Consider the following 19,939-nt stretch of genomic DNA (forward strand, 5'->3'; position numbering starts at 1 on the left):
GAAAGAAGCAAAGAAAAATTGTCAATAAAGAACCTAAATGCAAAAGTTAAAAAATAAATTTTAAGGTAAAAGGAACCAAAATGAAAATAAAAATGAAAATAAAAATGAAATTTTAGGGCAAAGAGAAAAGAATCTAAGTTTAAAAGGGCTAAAATGAAAAAATGGATAAATTTTAGGATGAAAAATAAATAAAATAAAATAAAATAAAAAGGAAGACTTAAAGGAAAAAAAGAGGAGAAATAGTGCACTTTCAACCAAAACTACATCGTTTTGATTGAAAGTGCACTATAAAGTTATTCAAAGTACAATTTCTCATTTTTTACATATATAGATTATCTGCACCCCAAATTAGATATATTGCAAAAATCTTGTTCCGTTAAAGTTTCAAGGACAACATGAAGAAAAAGCCTTGCATGTGCAGGTATTAGGTGTCTTTTTTAAGTCATCCTTACACTTTCATCTAAACGATCCGTACCCCAAATTAGATATGCTTGCAAAAATCTTGTTATGTCAAAGTTTCAGGGACAACACGAAGAAAAAACCTTGCATGTACAAGTTGTTTGGTCTCGTAATTACGTTAGGTGACATTTTTAAGTTATTCTTAGGAGACGTTTGGTTTATAGATTAGAATTATTTTCGATTTACGTGTATTTTTTATGAGAGAAAACACTGTAGCGAATCACGAATCATGATTCGAATCGGGGTACGAATCCTCTAACCAAACAACATCTATAAACATTCATCAGTACGATCTGTACCTACAAATTAGATATGCTTGTAAAAATTTTAGAGTTCGTTCAGTTTGTTGATTCGAGTTTTTAATTCAAGTTAAGATGTGACTTTTTATGTGAGGTTTTTTATTGTAGTAAAAAAGTTAGATGTGACTATTTCTGAGAGCTTTTTACGGTAGCAAAACTCAAATTTTAAACTCGAATTAGTAAAATGAACGAGATCTTGGCCATGTTTGGAATTGATCCCGTTTTTGTTTTTCACATTTTTTGAGAAAGAAAAAATGAAAATGTTCTCAAAATGGCATTTGGAGCAATAAAGATAAAAAAAAAACATAAATGAAAACATTTTTTTAGTTTAGTGTAAAATGAGAGAGAAATGAAAAATGACTTTTAATTGTTTTTCATTTTCTCCTCTCTGGAGCAGAGAGAGAGAAAGAGAGATATTAATGGAGTTTTTTACACTAAAAATAATCTATTGATAAAACTACCAAACGCATTTTTAAAAATAATTTCTATCTGAGATTGAAAATTTATTTTTATTTTCATATAAAAAATAAAATTATTTTAAAATGAGTTCCAAACACATTTAGGGACAACATAAGAAAAAACCTTGAGTTGCAAGTTTTTTGGCCTCATAATTATACAAGGCGTCTTTTTTAAGTTACCCTCAAACTTTTATCTGTAGGATCCATTTCCCCCCTAAATTACGAAATGCTTGCAAACGTCTACTTCCAGTCATGAAATGAAAAAAAAAAAAAAAAAAAAAAAAAAAAAAAGGAACGTTACATGTGCATCTTGTTTGGTCTCATAATTATGTTAAGGGTGGTCTTTTTTGAGTTATCCGCAAACTTTTAAATGCTTGCAAAAAACTCCTCGTTTCCCCTAATTTTCAGGGACAGCTTGAAAAGGACGCCTAAGTTTGAGGTCCTTAATAAAAAATTTTATGGCAAGTTCAAAAGAAAAATGTTGGATAATGTAAAAGAGTTATACGTCTCTAAGAAGGTTAGCTGTTGAGAAAAGTATTTTAAATTGGTAAAAGCGAAAATACCAAGGTTCATTTGTTGACAAGATTTAACAATAAATAAAAGGTTTAATCACGCAAATAATCTCTGAGGTTTACCCTCAATCTTACTTTAGTCACAGGCTTTTAAAATGTCTCACAGTGAATCCTTAATCCGTTACTTTGTTTCAATTTCGATACTTTTGATAACTAGGTATTAAATATTTGACGAATTTTGTGTAAATAAATTACGAAACTTAGAAATACATAAAATTTATTTACTCCTTGTGAAAATTAACTTTTATTTTTTGTATATTATTTTAGTCTCTGAACTTTAGAAGTTTTCAATTTTACTTCATAATTTCCATGCATTTTTATATTAATGCCTAGTTAAGAGAATGATCAAAATTAAAACAGTGTAATAAATTAGGAACCAATTATTGAACATTTTAGAAGTCAATAACTAAAATAAGATTGAGAGTAAAACCTTACTGATCATTTGGGAGATTAGCTAGGTTATCGATTCTTAGAGCATGATGATCAGCCAGTACAAAGTCGTGGTGCCTAAATTCTAGGTTTTTATATTCGAAAGTTCTGGCTAGCAAGACCTTAAAGAGGTAAAATTCGCATCTTTTTTTCCTTTTCCAAGTCAATGAAAGACTTCAGAGTAGGGTTTAAAGCTAAATTTTCCACCATCCGCTGGTCAGGAAAAGCTGGGAAAAATTTGTTGGGAAAAAGAGTAGCTCCTCTTGAAAATTATTTTAAACATCAATAGTTTTCTCTGTACGTGAAAGATTGCAGAATCGAGTAGAGCTTGTTCATTTGCATTTTTTTACTTAAGATAATTTGAGTTTAGATCTTGATTTGAGTTAAAGTGTATTTGAATATGGTTTCTCTAATTTGAGTTTATGTTTTGGTGTGCACATTTTGAGTTATGATTTGAATTGAAAATCTATTTGAGTTTGTATTTAGGTGAATCAAAACTTAAATTTGTATTTAAATAGTATTTTAATAAAAACTCAATAGTTATGAAAAATTTTAATAGAGTATATGAGTGAGATTTTATTCGTATTTTCATTGTAAACGCATAAAAAAAATCATCACAATCGGAGTTAAAATAAAAAAGTTATAACTTTTTTGGAACTGAGTTTCGTGAATTAAAGAGGAGAGGGATCAACTCAAAAAATGCTGCTGAACTCAAGCCTTCACTTGAGTCTTCACTCGAGTTTGTCCCTGATGAACACAAACTTGGGCTTAAAATGAAACTCAAATTGAACTTTCTTGAGTTTAGCACCCCAAACGAACAGCCCCGACATTTCTCAAGGATACAAATTATTGGGGATCTCTGCCCTTAACAACTTTATATTTGCAGTAGTAGATTTACTCACCTAGCTCCGACATAAATTATTTCAAGAATTATGTGATTAAAATCGTATCAACCTACAAAGAGCAGGTTAATTTAATAGAAATTAATCAAAATCCGACAATTAAAAATTCTGTCCACTACACCAAAATTCTCCAAAATTATAACCTGGTAACTTTGACATATCACTTCCTCCAAGCTACCATCTGGTGCAGTTTTAGCTGTAAAATGCAGTAAACTAAAAAGACGATGCCTAAACTAAAGAAACAGAGGAAGCAGAGGAACAAACCAACACATTTTCAGAAGCAGAGCAGACTTGACTATGCATACGAGTTTACAAGAACAACAAAGTACAAACACGTCATCTCCAGCAACATGCATAGAAGATGAGTCTTTCAATCAAATGTAGATATTATTCGTATTCATATGTGTATGCATACAAATTTGTACATGTCATATAGCTAACCTCATTTCAAACGATCCGCAAAATTGGGGCTCAAAAAATAATCCCACTTCTTATTTTTTTCACGAGATCCGATTTTTCAAGGGGAGAAGGGATGACTCACAAGTCACAACCAAGCCATGCTGATTGAGCAACTATTGTCTCACATTTTTAGTGGAATATGCAAGATTAAGTGTACACAGAATGCCTGCTGGATAGAAATCCAACTATGAATCGAGATTTGTCACCCGATAAAATGGAAATACATTTTTCTAGTTTATAACGTCAACTAGTGGATTTCAGGATAAATCATGGAAGCCACATAATACTTTACGAAGAACATATCAGTAGCTGTCTATATCTGTTTCTGGCCTCCGAAGATAGTAACGCAAGCAGTTTACTAAAACCTGCACATTCAGATAAATTGATCAGAGGAGATGGAATAACTTCTAAGGTTAATTAAACTAGTAAATTGGCTCATTAGAATTTGGATATATGACTTGGAAGGTTCTTCGTTTTTCCAACACTTTTGGAAGACAACCAAACCTCAGTGAAATTTAAAACAAAATAGGTTCAGTTTTTACAACACAATAACACAAATTGGAAATCCCACGACCTGAGACAAAGAACTCGTTAATGCTGCCCCTCTATAGCTGACATGAAATTTATCTTTAGCTATCAACCCCTGTTGGTTCATAATGTAAAAGTCAGTAACAGCAAAAACACGTGCAGCCCGGGCGGTGTGTGTGTGTGTGTGTGTGTGAGAGAGAGAGAGAGATAGAGAGAGAGAGGGGTGGGAGAGGTCAATACTTCAGTATCAATCTCTGCTGATTCCACATCAATGTTGACATCAGCAATGATTTTAATGATTTCAACAAGCAATCCTGATCTATCTGCCGTCTCTATATATAGCAAGCTGTTAGTTCACAGAACATAATGCAATGTCAAAAAATTTGTTGCAAGCTTGTGAATTGCAAAGTATAATGCACAATTGAATTTCAATCATAAGTTGCAAAAACCTTCTCTTAGGTCCATCTTCCTTCACATGTATATGAGTTGCGACATCAACATCAAGCTGCAGTCAACAAAAATAAAGACGTAATTCATAAGCTATATTACAAGATGCTGTTAAATATGCATCAGACTAAGCAGCTTCAGCAAGAAAACTGTTGAGCTAAGCAGCTCTAGCAAGAAAACGTAGCATAAATCGCTACACAAGTTATGGCTATATGCTTCAAAGAATTGGAGCATAAATACAGGCATATGACAAAAAGACAGACCCTCTTAATAGACCATTAATGGCCATGCATCTTCATTAAGTTGAAGCACTGACCTAGGCCAGCTCTCACGTAAAGGTGGACTCAAATAACAAAGTAATAGATAATCACCAACAAACCTTTTCCTTTCTTTTTTTGTCCCCCCTCATTTGTATAAAGCACAGAGTAAATAGGTAACTGTTGAAGATTCTAGAGCTTTTAGTTGATAGTTGTAATTAATTATAAACTATTTATAGCTATCTAGATAGTAGTTTTTTTTTTGTTAATATATATATATATTATTGTTAATATATCAAGATAGTAGTTGGTAGATGGATTAAATTTAATTGCCAATACTTGTACATGTGTATCCAGACACGGACGCAGCTAAAGTCCAGTTGGGGGCACGCGCCTCCACTGACAAACAAGAAAATGTTGTATGTATTCTGATGACTATATCCAGGTCTGTAGGATGCAACCCCACTGAAAAGTGTGTGTTGGCGTGTTAATCAGCGTCCTCCTTAAAATCTTGGGCTCTTTCTTGGGAGTCTTCACTTTTGGGACTGATTGGATTCGCTTGATTCAAACTGGGGTGTTAGATCCATTTTCTTATTTCTATTAGTACACGACTATCCTTTCTCACTCTAGCAAAAACTGTTCCAATTCCCTTTTTAAATAGATAATTTGCCTGGTAAATTTTCTATTTACTGCTATTTTCTTCAATTATTTACAGTAAAAATGCTATTCACTTCACTCTCCCTTTTATTATTTGTATTAGTACAAGACTTTATCGTTTCTAACTCTCACAAAAACTCTTCCAATTCCTTTTTTTTTTCTTTTGTAGAACAATTCTGCATACATGGAAAAGGAAAAGAAGAAATTAATCTTCATAGATGGGATTTTTTTTTTTTTTAAAATGGAAGGATATAGGGGAGTATGGATCGTATAGAGCAGAGTTTTGGTGTAATGTGATATGATGTTATAAAGGTGTAATGTGAAGATGTCAAGCGTTGATGTAAAGTATGGGTTGTTTGGTATGATGGATTTATGGGCATGCGATGCACAAGATATTATAGGCGACAGGATGTTTATATAAGGATTGGTGTGGCGGGAATAGGTCTAAGTATGGATGTATAATAGCCTATGGGATATATATATTATAGCTTATGATCTAAGGGCCTATTCGGTTCGTTAATTCGAGTTTTTAATTCGAGTTGAGATGTGATGTTGTGTGAGAGCTTTTTACTGTAGCAAAAAAGTTAGATGTGACTGTTTCTGAGGGCTTTTTACTATAGGAAAACTCGAATTCTAAACTCGAATCAACGAAAAGAACAGGGCCTAAGTGTTGTGAGTATATGCACGCTTCACTGAAACTGCATATTGAAGCAGTCCAACTAAGCGTGTCGAGATTGATACACTTCACGGAGAAGAAGATTGAATCAGTGTTGGTTAACTCTGTATTAATTCATTAATTACAACATATGCTTGTGAAAATTCTGGTACCGTTTTATTATTTTGTAGCGTTATTACATTAATTAAGGGGATTTAAATCTCTTTTAAATTGTGCATTATCCCAACGTAAATATCATTCGCGGATTAAATTCAATAATTGAAGCAAACTCATAAAATAAATCCTGGATGGAATTTTAACATCGAAATCTTGATCAAAGCGTCAAAATTAGTCAAGAAGGGAATTTTCACAAAATTCCATTCCGGGACTAAAATTTGTGATTTCTACAAAGCTAGGTCCAAAGCGCGATGTTAAAGCTGTGTAGATAAAAAATAGAAAAGCTGATAGGTTTCTAAAAGTTTTTGATTTGATGATTAAAAGTCAGCACCCACTACAGTCAATAAAAATTTAACTTACTTTAAAATTAAATTAAAATAAAAAAAGTGAAAACATGTCAATTACTTCCAACACTAAACTTATTCTCTTCTCTCTCATCTCTCTCAAAAAACCCATAACTAGATAGGGAATCCATAGAAAACCCACTTAAAATCCTTCAAAACACCAATTTTTAATCAAAATCTTCCCCCTAACTCATAAAACTAATATCCCCGTTGATTTCTTGGAGTTAGAGATGGTGGTTTTTGAGCTCTAGAAATCTCTCAAATATTGGGTTCAAGGTCAATCTGAGAATAGAAGTTTCTGAAATCCGTCTTGATATGCTTTTCTCACCAAAACTCGTTTATTAGTTCATTTCTTTAATGATTAGGTTCTAATCCGGGTTTGAATTATTGTTTCATGATATCTAACACCTCCAAATCTGTCAATCGAGCGAAACACGCTTTCCCCACTCCAAATTATAAGTTAATCATTAAGGGTTCGTTTGGTAAAAAGGTTCAAATCAAGGTGGGTTTGAACTTTGAGTTTGAACCATGTCGGTTTTGAACTATGGGGTTTGAACCTGGGTTTTTGGGTTTAGAAATCCTTTTATTTTGAGGGTTTAAATGTCACATCAAGGGTTCAGACCCCTTTTTATTTTCTACAAACAAACACTGGTTGAACTTGAATCTGGGTTCAAACCCCTTGAACCCTCCAACCAAACAACCCCTAAAATGAGGCCAAACTCCATTGTTTCTTCAAGGGTGAGAGTCCTCAACCTTTAAAACTATGGGACTGACTTAAAATGAACATTTTCACTGAGTAGTGTGATTTTTTATGATCGTAAAGGGTTTTTTCTGGTTTTTTTCTTTTTTTACTTGCACGTCATGTGTTTGTTGTTTTGAATAAGAGAAAAATACAGTTTTAGGAACTGCTTTGATTAAAACTAGAAAATTGTAATTTCTGAATATGTAATGTTTTAAAAAGCTTTTGAACCTATAGCTAGAGATTTTAAGTTTCGATTTGATATGTGAATCATCTAAAAGGGAGATCCATAGCCAAAGTTATGGATTTTGAGTTTAGTTTTTGAACCAATAGCTAGAGATTTTAAGTTGTGCAAATTTCTGCAAAAAAAAAAAAAAAGAGATTTTTACAGTCAGCTTGTAAAACGTTTTTAATGGCTTTAACAGACTCAAAACGGGTCATATAATATCTCAAAACGAAGCTCTAGATGTTTACTTTGAAATATTATATGAACCGTTCTGTAATTTCTGAAAATGTAATGATTTAAAAAGTTTTTGAACCTATAGCTAGAGATTTTAAGTAGACGTTTGGTTCATAGATTCAAAACCATGATTCAGAATCATTCTCGGTTTACGCGTGTTTTTTGTAAGAGAAAATACTGTAACGAGCCATAAACAATAATTCAAACCATGACACGAATCCTCATACCAAACACCTCATAAGTTTCGATTTGATTTGTGAATCATCTAAAAGGGAGATCCGTAGCCAAAGTTATGGATTTTGAGTTTAAGTTTTTGAACCTATAGCTAGAGATTTTAAGTTGTGCAAATTTCTACAAAAGAAGAGATTTTTACAGTCAGCTTGTAAAACGTTTTTAATGGCTTTAACAGACTCAAAATGGGTCATATAATATCTCAAAACGAAGCTCTAGATGTTTACTTTGAAATATTATATGACTCGTTTTGAGTCTGTTAAGGCCATTAAGGGGTTGTTTGGCATGTAGGTTTTGGGTGATTTGAAGCACATAACGGGTCCAACACAATGTTTCATTTGACATGACATTTCAAGCCTAGATTTGACATGAGAGCCCAACATTTCCAAACCCACGCCATTTTACAAACTGGTTGTAAAAATCTCGTTTTCTGCAAAAATTCCAATATCTTTGAAAAACTTTAAAAATTTATAACTTAGGTTACAGGTCTCCATTTCAGATGTTCTACATATCAAATATCAGCTCAAAACTTCTTTAAAATTCAAAAACTTAATAAGGCAAAAACATTCTCAAAAATTACAGTTTTATTTTTTAATTAGAGCATTCCCTAAAGTCATATTTTTCTCTTATGTAGAACACCAAACACTTTAACTTTTTTTTTTTATAAGAAACGGGAACCTTGAATTAAATAAAAAAGAAAGCAAATACAAAAGGGGACAAGCGGTCCACCAAGAAAACACAAAAAGCCTAAAGGTCTAAGGTCTACTAAACCAAAAACCATAGAAAGGCTTAACGAAATATACTATTCCACCCCCTAAGTAGATCTTTTTTTTTCGCGAGAACAAGAAGTCCACGGAACAGAACTAAGCGAACAAAAAAGAAATATAAACAAAAAAGAACTATAAAGTAAAACAAACACAAGCGCAAAAAGCTAATACGAAAACTAAGCCTTCACTAAATCCCATCCCTTTAACATATCCGAGAAAGAAACAGTCTTCAATTTTTTATCTTGTGAAGTCCATAGCGCCACCCAATAAATTATGCGATCCTAAACCTCACAAATCTTTCCCTCAACCCCTTCAAAGGTTCGATTATTCCTTTCCAGCCACAACGCCCAAAGGGAAGCTAGTATTATAATGTTCCAAAGCCGGGAAACTTTCTTATTCCAACCAGCCGAGACATCTAGACCCATTAAATCAGGAATACTTCTCCGAAAAACCCACTGCAACCAAAACTCCCCTAAAATTTTATGCCAAATCTTCAAAGCAAAAGAGCAGTGAAGAAACAAGTGATCCGAAGTCTCATTTTCGTTCCTGCACAACATACACCAACCCGAGAAATAGAGAGGAAAGGCCTCCTCTTTTGCAACATATCTTGCGTATTCAATTTCCAAAGTGAAAGTAACCAGCCAAAAACCCAAAATTTTTGTAGGAACCGAAATTTTCCAAACAAAATAATAAAAAGGGAAAGGCGGAAAAGATTGATTGTCAACTAGAGAATTGAAAAGGGACTTACAAGAGAATATCCCCGACCCTTCCAAATCCCACACCCACCTATCTTCTAAGGCAACACAGACTCTCACCCCCTCCAAACAGGATAACAACCCCACCACCTCACCCAACTCCCTCTCACTAGGGTTCCTCCTAAAATGGAAATTCCAAGAAATAGTGGCATCATTACCTATGGAATAGAAAGAAGAAATGGCCTGATTGTGAAGGTTTGACAGTCTAAATAGATTTGAAAAAGAAGCAGCAAGAGACTCTTCCCCGGCCCACTCATCCTCCCAAAATCTCACTCTCCTACCATTGCCTATCTTCAAAATCACATGGGACCGAACATATGACTGTTCCACATGTGAAGTGGAAGCCCCTCTATTCCAATCCAGCTTGCTCTGCCTTCTATTTTGACATTTTTCCAATGTGTTTCAATGCACCATCTCTTAATCGTAATCGCATGTTGATTTTTGATATGAACAGAGCCTTCCTTCACGAGTGTCACGTTCAAACAAACACCAGAAAATAACCTTAATCATAAAAAATCACACTACATAATCAAAATATTAATTCTAACTTAGACTTATAGTTTTTAAAGGTTGACGACTCTCAACCTTGAAGAAATAACGAAATTTGGCTACTAAATAATCAACATATTAATTCTAACTTAGTCTCATAGTTTTTAAGGTTGATGACTCTCAACCTCAAAGAAATAATGAAATTTGGCCTTATTTTGATTATGAACTCACCGCTTGGAGTAGGGAAATGTTTGGCTTGATTGTCGGATTTGGATGTGTTAGATATTATGAAACAATCATTCAAACCTGGATTAAAACCCAACCACTAAAAGAAATTAACCAATGAACGAGTTTAAGTAAGAAAAACTTACCAAGATGGATTTCAAGAACTCCTATTCTCATATTAACCTTAAACTCAAATTTTGCGATATTTGTAGGGCTCAAAAACTCTAACTCCAACCCCATTCGGTAATGGTTGGAATGGTCAAGCCTTTAGTTTGCTCCCACAAGGTTTAACCACCTCATAGAAACCTACATGACAAAAGTCATAGTTTCCTACCCTACAAAGATTGTAGGATTTGGCAGAGCACTCCAGTTTCTATGAGTTAGGGGAAAATTTTTTATGAAAAATTGGTGCTTTGAAGGATTTTTGATAGGTTCTCTATATACTTACGGATTTCTGTTTTTTTTTTTAATAAAAAAAAAAAAAGAGAGTGATAGAGAGCATGAGAAAGAAGAGAGTAATTTTAAGTATTGGAAATAATCAATATGTTCTCCGCTTAATTTAATTTTAAACTAAACTAAATTTCTATTTGCTATATTGGGTTGTGACTTCTAATTATCCAGTCAAAAACTTTTAGAAACCTACCAGCTTTTCTATTTTTTGCCCACACATTTTTAAAATGAGTAAATTGTTGAACTTACCTTTAGAGTGCATGAGTCTGGAACTTTACCTCCTACTCTTGATTAATACCCTTTTTGAGCCCTAGTTTTGTAGAATTTTAGTCTCGGAAGAGAATTTTTTGAAACATTCCCTTCTTAACTAATTTTGACGCTCTGATCGAAGATTTCAATGTTAAAAATTCCATATGCAATTTATTTTTATGAGTTTGCTCCAATTATTAAATTTACTGAAATTTAATCCATAAACGGCATTTACGATCGGATTATGCACGAGTTAAAACATATTAAAATTCCCTTAATAATCATAAAACATCACAAAATAATAAAACGATACTAGAATTTAAGTCTTACAAGTATGTACTCCCTATATTCCTTCTCATTATCAACTTGCAAATGTACTCACCAAACAAATACCTTGTTCAACATTTCAATAGTTGATAAGCAAGTAGAAAATGAAATGTATCTTCGTACCAACTTGAGGAGGAGTGTTGAAGATTCTAGAGTTTACTAGGTGTTAGTTGTAATTAAGAATAAACTATTTATAGCTAGTTTAGATAGTAGTTGGTAGATGGATAAATTGCTATTTCTTGCATACATATGTGCATCCTCATTTTGTTCAAATATAGAAAAGAAGAATTATATCTTACTTTAGTCACAAAACATGGACAATAATCTAAATTTATCCAAACGAAAAAGTACGCTTTTTGTATATTATTCATCAGGAAATACACCAATATATACATGAGTTCAATTATTAACTGAATCTACCAACTACTACTTAACAAGCTAAAAATAGGATACTCTAAATAATACAGCTATTTACAACTTAGTAGTTATTATTAGAGCATAAAGACTCTAGACCCTTCCAACAAACCCCTTCAAGTTGGTGCAAAGATAATTCGCATTCCTAACTTGCTTACCATGGTTTAGAGAGCGCGTGCCTCAAACACCTCGAGACGCGCCTCAAACTGAGGTGGCCTCAAGGCGCTTGGAGGGGCACGCCATTGTTTCTAAAATAAGGCTTGTTCCTTTTTTGATAGAGGCATACGCCTTGAGGCTTAAAAGCGTCAAGGCATTTGAGGCTAAAACCTCAAGCAAGAGCCCTTTTGGACCTTTTGGTTTTTGTTTCTCTTTTTTTTTTTTTTTTTTTTTTTTTTTGGAAATGAATTATGAGTCTCTCTACATTGGTTTTTTGGATCTGTGATGAATGTGATCTAGTTTTTTTTTTTTTTTTTTTTTGAGTAAACCACAGTTTTAGAGCTCTAGTTCTATGAACGAGAAGAAAAAGTGTAAGAAAAAAACTCCTTCACCTAAACCCCAGCCCCATCTTCGAGCAGAGCAGCAACAACACCGCCCGGTGTAACAGCACCAGAAGATACTTCCTCTCCTCCTCTCCATTCTTATTTGCTGCCTTTATCTTGATGTTTATGATATACTTAAGAATTCAAGCTGACTTAAATTTCTAGGATTAAATAGTGGATTTAAATAAAAAAAAAGATATCAGAAATGTGACTTTTTTTTCTTTTTCTGCTGAAAAGTTGGCGCCATTACTATTTAACAATACAAGACAATATAGAACTTAACAAGCTAAAAATAGCATACACTAAATAACACGGTTATTTACAACTAAGTAGCACTAGCTATTATTAGAAGATAAAGACTCTAGACCCTTCCAACACATCCAATGTTTCCATACTGCTTGAATTAACAAGCTATTTTAAACAAATTGTCCACAGGGTAAAATAGATGTTTTCTTCCAAGAACAATAGACTTTTTTGATGCTGAGACATTGTTACCATCAGCATATAAAGATATGAACAGAGCTGCAACATCATTTTTACTTGTTCAACCAAAAGTTTTACTCTCAAAAGATTGTTGGAGAGCAGAGCAATCACTAGAATGCATTAGATACAGAATGGAAACCAGATACTCCACGAATACACAGAGATAAAAACTGCGGAGTTTTAAGGCTAAAATAAACAAGAACACTCACCTTCTTCTCTGGAGCTTTGATCCCAAATGCCTCACCCATTGCAAGTTGTTGACTGGATTCCTAGCAAAAGATAGAGGAGAAGCCCGGATACTAAACAAAACAACCTCATATAAAAACAGAAATTTTAAACAAAAGTTCTCTGAAACTTGCATTCTAAGAAACCTAAAGGTCAAGGACAAAAATCAAGTATAAGTCGCATACGTACAGGATGATACTTCAACAGATTATTGATGATGGTAAGTCGAATTCTCTCCAACATATCAGGGTCCTCGACTTTGCGCCCACTATCTCTAGCATTAACTCATTAAATTAAGTTTTAAGTTCAGATTTCGCATGCTTAGGTATATACCTACAAAGTGCTTAAAACATTTTGATGCGCACAAATTCATAAGTCGAAGGTAGAAGCATGAAGAAAAAGAAAGATTAAGTATGAATAGTAATTGTTTTGGAGCTTCAAACACAGGTGAATACTAAATTGTTAAATTGACAACCGCTTAGATGTTTTACCCCGAAACAGGTGTATCTAAATAAGTTTTTTTGGGGGCAAAAAACATGGGAATTTATTTTTGCAGCCATAGTTTCAGGTGAACAGAAGATATTCGCTTTCAGACTACACCTGGTTTCCTTGCAATTTTATTGGTAAACTAGTTTAGATACGCGTGTTGCACATATTGAGTTTTTTTTTTTAATTTTTATAATTTAGAATACGAACCGCATGCAGAAAAAAGTTACTTACAAATTAAAAAAGAATACACATTAATAGTAATTTAAGTGAAAAGGTTACATAAACATTCTAAATTATAAGATAAAAAAAAATTAGAAAAAAAAAGTTGAAACTTAAGAGAAAAATTAAAAAAAAAAAAAGAAAGAAGAAGTAAAAGCACCTAAAACTCACTGTTTTGGACGACCATGGAATGAACAATAGCCACATATAACAAAATAAACAAATAAATAAATAAATAAGTAAAGGATTTGAAACTTAAAATAAAAGGGGAAAAAAAGTAACGCATCTAAAACTCATCGTTTTCCATTTATTGACTACCATGGAATGAATAGTAGTTAAATATCCAATCTTTAATATATTTAGCATTTAGTAGGATTAGGATTTTAAATATTTAGAATAGGATTTGGATTTAGGATAATATATACACACACAGAGTTGAGGTACGTGTGATGCACATACTGAGTTTGTAATTGAAGTTACTGAGTTTGTAATTGAAGTTTTTGATTACGTAGATTATGAATAGATTTAAAGAAAAACGTAGAATATGAATAAAAAGAATAATATAAAATCCTAATCCTGAGATTTATGAAATATAAAGTTTATTAACTGTTTTGACCATGAAATGAATTAACTGCAATAGAAGTCAAAATTGATCACAAGGAGATTTCCGATGAGAAAATTAAGATTTCAGGTATAAGAAATCCATGAGAGAGCAATAAAGTTGAAATAAGGAGAACAATAAAAGAGGAACAGAATAAAAACAGGTGGGGAAATATTGGTACAAGAGTCTGTGGTAGACAAATGGAACTGAAAATAAAGAAAGAAGAAAGAAAGAAAGAAAGAAAAAACAAAAAAGAAAAAGAAATAAAGGAAAAAAGGGGTAAAGAATGCAAAGTAAAAGAAATAAAGGAAAAGAAAAGGAAAAAGAAAAGGGCAAAGCACCAAATGGTGAGTAAAGGACGACCAAAATGAACAGTAGAGCAACATCTGCTCTTTTAATATAATTAATGATTAAGGATTAAGGATTCAGGATTCAAGATTCAAGATTCAGGATAAATTTGCATTAAGATATTGTTTTGTTAACAAAAAAGTAAAAGCATTCAATATCATTTGGTTGACAAGTAAAATCCTCCATGCTGCAAACAAACAATCATCCAAATAAAACATTAATATTCTTTAAAAAGTTTTTTCGGTGAATTTACTTTAAAAAAAGAAAAAAAAAGGTTGAGGCATTGGTGTTAAAACCCAGAATGAAGTATCCCCAATAGTAATTTCTCTCCGTCTCTTTATGTATGTGCACAAGCGTGTGTGTATCTTCGTTTGTTATTTAAGCGGTCATCACAATCAACTACAACAAGTGCAGAAATCCACGTAAATGATCCAACTGCATGCTATGAGAGATGAATGCCTAGAATGGTAGAAAATAAGAGAGGATCACGCCTATGAAACGTACAGACCTCTCTGTTTCTTATCCCAAATATCATTCGTAAAATAAATTTGACTTCCGGCCCAAAAGGAGATATCTATGCATAAAGCGTACACACACACACATGTATATTTAGTCAGATACACGAGTACTTACAATCGCGTTATATAAATTTTCGTTTGCTTAACTGAACCCTCAGTTGCAACAGTTCCCTTTGACACATCTAACCCCAAATCCTTCAATGCTCTCATCTGCCCAAAATAAACCACAAAGAACAAAGCAATGTTAATCACATTCAAGCATATGATCATCCACAAAAAAATAAAATAAAATAAAATAAAAAACTTGAGAAAATTCTCTGCTCAGGTCCTCCTGTAAAGCTACTATGCCAATTATGTCTAAGTCAATAAATTGATTATAACATCTCTTTGATAACTGTGGTATTGAGGTTCAGTTCATTTGATAAAGAGGTCAGACCAAAGGGAGGGAGACCCTCCAAATGGTTGAATATCATACTTGACTTTGATCTCCTGGACTGAACCTGAAGGGTACTTTGTGACTCAGATTCTAAATTCATAGAATAGTACATCTTAAGATATCAACTTTGGAATTCCAAAGTCTAAACAAGATCCGCTAGCAACAAAAAATGTGACACCTTAAGAATGTTTTCATTAACAAAGAAAATCTCTCTAGTCTAAAACAGAGAGATCCTTTTAGCTTTCATACACAACTCAAACATAACATTGCATCCAATAATGAAAGAATATAAAAAGTCTCCTAATGGACACTTTACCGTATCAATGAGAGCTCCAAGGCGATCCCCAAAACTAAGTTGTACAATTGTCGCATCAGAATCTGAATCTTGATCTATCATCACAATTGGCATTGGAACATAATCAGCATCTTGTTCAGATTTCTGCAGTAAAAGTGCCCCAACAATCAACTCAATCAATAGACAAAATTCAAGTAAAAACCACGTGCATATGCTTAATTAATCACACTGAATACCCTAACAAATATTCAACATTCAAATTTCAAAAGACGACAAAAATAACAACAACAACAACAACCATTACGATGATCATGAGCATAATAATGACAATGATAATAGATTATTCAGTGCACTTACAATAATTTTCTGTTACTAATAGAAGAGCTGCAAACATACTTGAGATTTGACGATTAAAAAATTGATATAATTCCAAGATAAAATTCAATGGAGTATATATACCACACCACAAATTCTTTGGAGCTACAGAAAGGGACAATTCTAGTTGCAAAACATCACCAAATTGAAAATAAGAGGAAGGAAATATCTGTCATAGCAAATCCATGGGATAACACAACTTGCTATAGGTAAGGCTTCAAAATGACATGCTGCTATAGAAAATCAATTGCCAAAATTAAGCAACTTTCTAAAAGAGAAAATGATGGATATAAATAGTGACTAATTGAGGATTAATACAAACATAGACTAGTTCTAATACAAACATAGACTATTTCTCAACAGATACAACTCAAGTCAACCGATCTTTTTCTCAAAAGACAGAAAGTGAAGGAGAAATGAGGAGAAAGCAAGGATCAACAAAGAGGGAGAGATGATAAGAGAAAACATTAGAAAAGAATGAGAGAAGACGTCATGCATAATGGACCCATGAACCATCATTCAGTTCAACAAGGCCTCTCAACTCTCAAGGAGATCCAAAGACAAGTGAAGCAGCCAAGACAAGACAAAAAAAGAAAAAGAAAAGAAAGAACACCAATTGTGCAGTTTCTGAACTTTCCCATCAAAGCTTTGATTGCTTTACACTACATCTACAAACAGTTTACTACGTCTATGAACACCAAGAATTTAGTAGTAAAAGCCTGTGTCTCGTGTTAAATCTTATTATGAGATAAGAAGCGATCCTTAAAATAAAAATAAAATAAAAAACAACAACCACAAGCCATATAGATCAATGTAGCTGAAGTATCATCCATTTCACAAAATCTTTCCTTTGAAAAATCACCTATCAAGAACCTTTAAAAAGAATGCGGGAAAGAACAGTAGTAACTTTCAAAGAATAAACCAATTCATGGTTGCAAGAAATGTAGTACGTGAAACATTATGGCCCCATTTGTTTCATTAATTCGAGTTATAACTCAAATTTTTCCTACAGTGTTTTCACTCTTCAACTTTGTTTGCTAAAGTGTTTTCTCCCACATAAATTTACTTTTTAACTCAAATTCATTTAACCCAAACGAGCGAAACGAATAAATATGTAGTTACCAACAAAGTTTCAGTTAGAAAGAAAAATTCACCACCATAACCACCCATGAGTCATAACCAGGAAATGTCAAGTCTAGTAAGCATGTTACTAACCAATGGGGTCGAACCAACAGCATTCAGACCATTGGAAGACGCTTGCACAACAGTCCTGCACAACAAAATTGGAGAAATTTTATAAACAATATACGAAAGCCAACAAAGATTGAAATTTGCTATTAAAAAAAAAAGAAAAAAGTAACTTTAAATTTCGATTAGTGTTACAAAATAGTTTCATTTCCCAATCTTTCATTCAAACAAAAGAAAATCCAAAAGAACACCAAATTCTAAGTCTACTTAAACCAAAAGGAAGTTCAATTTCCCGGGAACCAAACAGGGGGTTCGAGAAAGTTTTACCTAGCTCTGGAAAAAGCTCGGGCGGGCTGAGAGCAATTCTGGTGAAACGGAGCGACATTGAAGGGCTCACAAGGCGCGAGCTGAAGAGGAACGGGGTGATCGGAGTCGGCGATTCTCGGCCGGCGAGCGGCGGAGAACGACGAAGCGAAGAAGGGCGTGTTTGCGAAGGCCATGGATTCGGGTTTTCGATTTGGGAAAATGGAGAGAGAGGAAGCTTTTTGAAGAAAAACTGATGACGAGAATGATAGCTGTATCTAACTACTCAAGTCTGTATTCTCTCTTATATTTCTGTACAACAATGGTGCCTTACGAATTGTTTATTCACTTTTATTATATTGTTAGGTGGGAGTGATGGAATATTACGTCATTTTTGTGTGGGACCATTCTTACTAGCTCGATGTATTGGGATAGGAAGCCACGTCGGATTCCACGCAGAAAGTGCCTTGTTTTTGTTTTTTATGTTTCTTTAGGAAAAAAAAAAAAAAAAAAAACGATTCTAAAACAACATTTGATAAAATTAAAAATAAAAAATAAAAATAAAAATAATTTTTTAATTTAGTATAAAATGAGAGGGATATGAAAAATAATTTTGAAGTTATATTTAAAATTAATTCCGTTTTTATTTTTTTCATTTTTTGAGAAAAAAAAAATAAAAACGTTTTTAAAATAACGTTTAGTGCAATAAAGACAAAAAATGAAAATGAAAACGATTTTTTAGTTTAGTGTAAAATGAGAGAGAAATGAAAAAAAAAATTTAGTCATTTTTCATTTTTTATTTTCATTTTCTCCTCTCTCTTGAGCAGAGAGAGAGAGAAAGAGAGACATTAATGAGTTTTTTTACATTGAAAACAATCTCTTGATAAAACTACCAAACGCATTTTCAAAAATAATTTCTGTCTGAGATTGAAAACGTTTTCATTTTCATTTTTATACAAAAAATAAAATTATTTTAGAACGAATTCTAAACGTGTCATTTATTTGCTTTCTTTTTTCATGATTTCTTGGTGAAGAAAAATAAACTATTCTAGTTTTATATTCTGAAAAATTTTCATCAAGTAGCTTAAGCTTTTAAGAGTATAATAGGGATTTCAAATAAAAACAACCTATGGCATCATATAAAAATTTCCACAGAAAATTCAAGTCTTAGCATATATAAAATGACAGAAAATAAAATAAAACACACATCAACACAATTTAAAAGTTTAGAAAGTTCAATTATTATGGGCTTGTTCGGTTGCATTTTTAAATTATGATGACTTGAGTGTAGATTTTAAGTTGAATTTAAGTTATAATTTAAGTTGAAGTTGTAATTTGAGTTTGTTTAGATGTGTACATTTGAGTTATGATTTGAATTGAGAATTTAGAATTTGTGTTTGAGTGAGTCAAAACTTGAATTTGTATTTAAATAATATTTTAATAAAAACTCAATGGTGATGAAAAATTTTAATAGGGTATATGGGTAGGGTTTTATTCGTCTCTTCGTTGTGAACGCATAGGAAAAAAAAGCTTCTCAATCAGAATTAAAACGAAAAAGTTATGACGTTTTTAATAATAGAAAAAATATTACTTATTAACTTGAGTTTGAGCTTAAGAACTTAAGTTGAAGGGGAAACTTGAACTCAGATTTTAGCCTTAAATTCAAGTTCAAACTTAAATTTTACAAATGAACATTAACTTAAATAAAATTATAACTTAAATTCAAATTTTTTAAAAATTTTACTTCAAAAAACAATATCTATATGTCTTGACAGGAAATACAATTAAATAAGATAACAGTAGTTCTGCACTTTAAGTAACGTGTTCTAGCATCTCCAAATATCACCACCCGCTTGGCACTACACTAGACACTGTTTGGAAGGGGTTAAGCACAATGGAAAGACTGCTAGGATTTAATTTTGATAAAATAGAACAATTTAATAAAGCAGTATTTTATTGAATAATATAAATCATAAACTTGAATCCTTACAAAGTCATGATATCACTGTTAGAATAAATAATGGATAATACAAAAGGAGGAACAAAAAGAACAAAACTGAAATTCATATAATTGTAATTCAACATTTACCAAAACTCAGAAATGAAAGTTGCAAGGATGTCGAGGCACATGGACCACGTTTTCCTTAAAATAGATCCATCCCCTCCGGTGA

General features: G+C 32.6%; 1 protein-coding gene across 1 annotated transcript; it reads right to left on the bottom strand.

Moving 5' to 3' along the window:
* Positions 1–3,683: 3,683 nt before the first annotated feature.
* LOC21401329 (ACT domain-containing protein ACR12) lies at positions 3,684–18,077 on the bottom strand. The gene is made up of 10 exons (XM_024173553.1): positions 17,793–18,077; positions 17,493–17,547; positions 15,924–16,046; positions 15,287–15,381; positions 13,186–13,270; positions 12,981–13,040; positions 4,556–4,611; positions 4,347–4,452; positions 4,153–4,221; positions 3,684–3,943 (listed from the first exon to the last, which is right to left on the bottom strand). Exons 1-10 carry the CDS (start codon positions 17,963–17,965, stop codon positions 3,881–3,883), a joined length of 885 nt encoding a protein of 294 aa, XP_024029321.1. The 5' UTR covers positions 17,966–18,077; the 3' UTR covers positions 3,684–3,880.
* Positions 18,078–19,939: the final 1,862 nt, after the last annotated feature.

This window comes from Morus notabilis, unplaced genomic scaffold (assembly GCF_000414095.1).
Source record: "Morus notabilis unplaced genomic scaffold, ASM41409v2 Scaffold521, whole genome shotgun sequence".
NCBI lineage: Eukaryota > Viridiplantae > Streptophyta > Magnoliopsida > Rosales > Moraceae > Morus > Morus notabilis.

Bases quoted from the DNA above. Each gene is read 5' to 3' on its own strand.
- LOC21401329 (XM_024173553.1), bottom strand. From the start codon at position 17,965: ATGGCCTTCGCAAACACGCCCTTCTTCGCTTCGTCGTTCTCCGCCGCT. The intron at 4,612-12,980 runs GTGAGTGTTCTT...TGTTGACTGCAG, and splicing joins TCAAAGCTCCAGAGAAGAAG to CTTGATGTTGATGTCGCAAC. The intron at 4,222-4,346 runs GTATTGACCTCT...ATGAACCAACAG, and splicing joins CAGCAGAGATTGATACTGAA to GGGTTGATAGCTAAAGATAA.